The 1,887-nt window shown below is 49.5% G+C and overlaps 1 protein-coding gene across 1 annotated transcript in view; it reads right to left on the reverse strand.

Annotated features, from left to right (window-relative positions):
* Positions 1 to 1,637, reverse strand: part of MAA_00394 (restless-like transposase) — a gene marked incomplete at both ends in the record, with an annotated part of 2,024 nt that extends 387 nt beyond the window's left edge. The window contains one exon of the mRNA XM_007818392.1: positions 17 to 1,637. Within this exon, the coding sequence (XP_007816583.1) occupies positions 17 to 1,637 (1,621 nt within the window). The remainder of the gene's footprint in view (positions 1 to 16) is intronic.
* Between the last annotated feature and the right edge of the window lie 250 nt (positions 1,638 to 1,887).

Below are 1,887 nucleotides of genomic sequence, written 5' to 3' on the forward strand. Positions count from 1 at the left end.
ACATCCCAAATATTACCATATGAACCCATCCACCCACGCTTCCGCTGGCGAATTTGGCCATCGCCTTCAAGCATCTGGATCGTGCATTCATAATAGCCAAGAAGCTGCGAAAAGATCTCGAGAACCTCCCAGTCCTTGTCGGACAACTGATGCTCTGGCTCACAAATATACGGCAGTTTGGCGGACCTCTTCACGGTACCCTTTTTCGATCTATGTTGTTGTTCGAAATCGACCCGGTATCGCGCAATAAGCAGTTCAATATAGTCACGCAATTGAAGCGCTCGTCGGATCATATACAATTGCGAAAGCCATCGAGTATCATTATCCAGAACAACGTCCAAAGGCTTCTTAGTCTTGACTTTGAGGTCAGGCGACTGGTCGAAGGCGGTCCGTTGGAGCTCTCGCAGCATGTAAGTCAGCTTGTCAGATCTGTGGATAAAGACCACAATATTGTGCAACTTGCCCACTGGACCCCTTTTCTGCCAGAGCAAGTGCTCAGCCTCTGATAGAGGCATCTGCCCTGATAACTGCCGTTCGAACGCGTCAGCTCTGTGGCCGAAAAGTATGCTTTTGCCCGACAGGTTTAGAGTAGGGCCAAAACAGCGCCCTCGCCTGGACTTGCCAACGAAGCCCAGCTCTCCACCAATTATCTCCATAGCCGTATCGTTGTTTTCCGCGTTGTCCAGTGTGAAATAACCAATTTTGTCTTGAATCTGATAGGCTTCGATAACGTCGAGGATTTCGGTCGCAATGTTGGTGCCTGCGTGGCTGACGCTGAGTTCAGGGACCCCTATCGTAAGCTTGCAAGGCTTGTTATTTTCGTCCCTGAAAAAGCAACATACTCCATATAAAGCATGTCGATTTCCAGACCTCCAGCCGTCAAATGAGATGTGGATACGGCCCGGTGCCTTGCCGAGTACCTCAACAACCTTCTGCTTGTGCTGTTCGAAAGCTGCAGCAACTTTTTCTTTGATTGTCGTGTGGGTAAGATTGGCGCCACGAACGGAGACGGACGGGTTCAAGTAGTCGAATATTTCTCGCAGTTCGTCTTCTTCTGCGATGGAAAAAGAATGGTTCCTGGCGACAATCCAATTCATTAGAAGCCGTTGGAAGTGATCGCGGTCGAAACGCTTGATAAAAGTGTTCGCAATTGCTTGCTCTCGTGGATTGTGCAAGTCAAGCTTCATGACATCCACGATGGACCTTTGCCCCTTCGCTTTAGCACCAATAGAATCAGCTCTTTTTTCAGCAGTTCCCTTCGTCTTATTGGACGGAGCGCGAATTCCATGTTCGGTAAATAAGTGATTATACGCGTTTTGAATGCCATCGGAGTCAAAATTTCCCGGGCAAGGGTCCTTCTTGCGAATACAGGCTTGACAGACCCATCTGCGCTGATCGTCCTTTTGAATGTCATATCCAAATAGCCAGGCCCAAGAACCAGTATCTCTGCTCCGTTCGGAGAGCGCCCAGCCACGGAAATGATGCCGAAGCGCTGCTTCATGTTTCGCTTCGTCTTCGGAAGGGATGTCGGTCCGTGTCGAAAAGGGGTCCGGCGTTGAAGGTGTTGAAGGCGTTGGAGGCGGGGTTGGGGACGGCGTTAGATGGTGAGCATTAATGCAGGGATCAGATGAATCCATCATAAATTAAATCTCGCGGTCGCGAGGTTGAAATCGCGTGAATAATGATGCAAAATACGAAGACGAACTAAAAGAATGAATAGGAGATAGGAGTGGAACTTCTGGGCAGAGGGAATAGGGAGGTAGGAGTGGAACTTCTGGGCAGAGCTACCCCTGACCAGCGCCAACAGGACCTCATTTCGGTGAATTTGGGAATGATAAGATAAAATGGCTTGGCCGAGGCTAGACAGACCTTCTGTAACGGTCCCAG

Source organism: Metarhizium robertsii (genome assembly GCF_000187425.2).
Source record: "Metarhizium robertsii ARSEF 23 chromosome Unknown MAA_Scf_3, whole genome shotgun sequence".
Lineage (NCBI taxonomy): Eukaryota > Fungi > Ascomycota > Sordariomycetes > Hypocreales > Clavicipitaceae > Metarhizium > Metarhizium robertsii.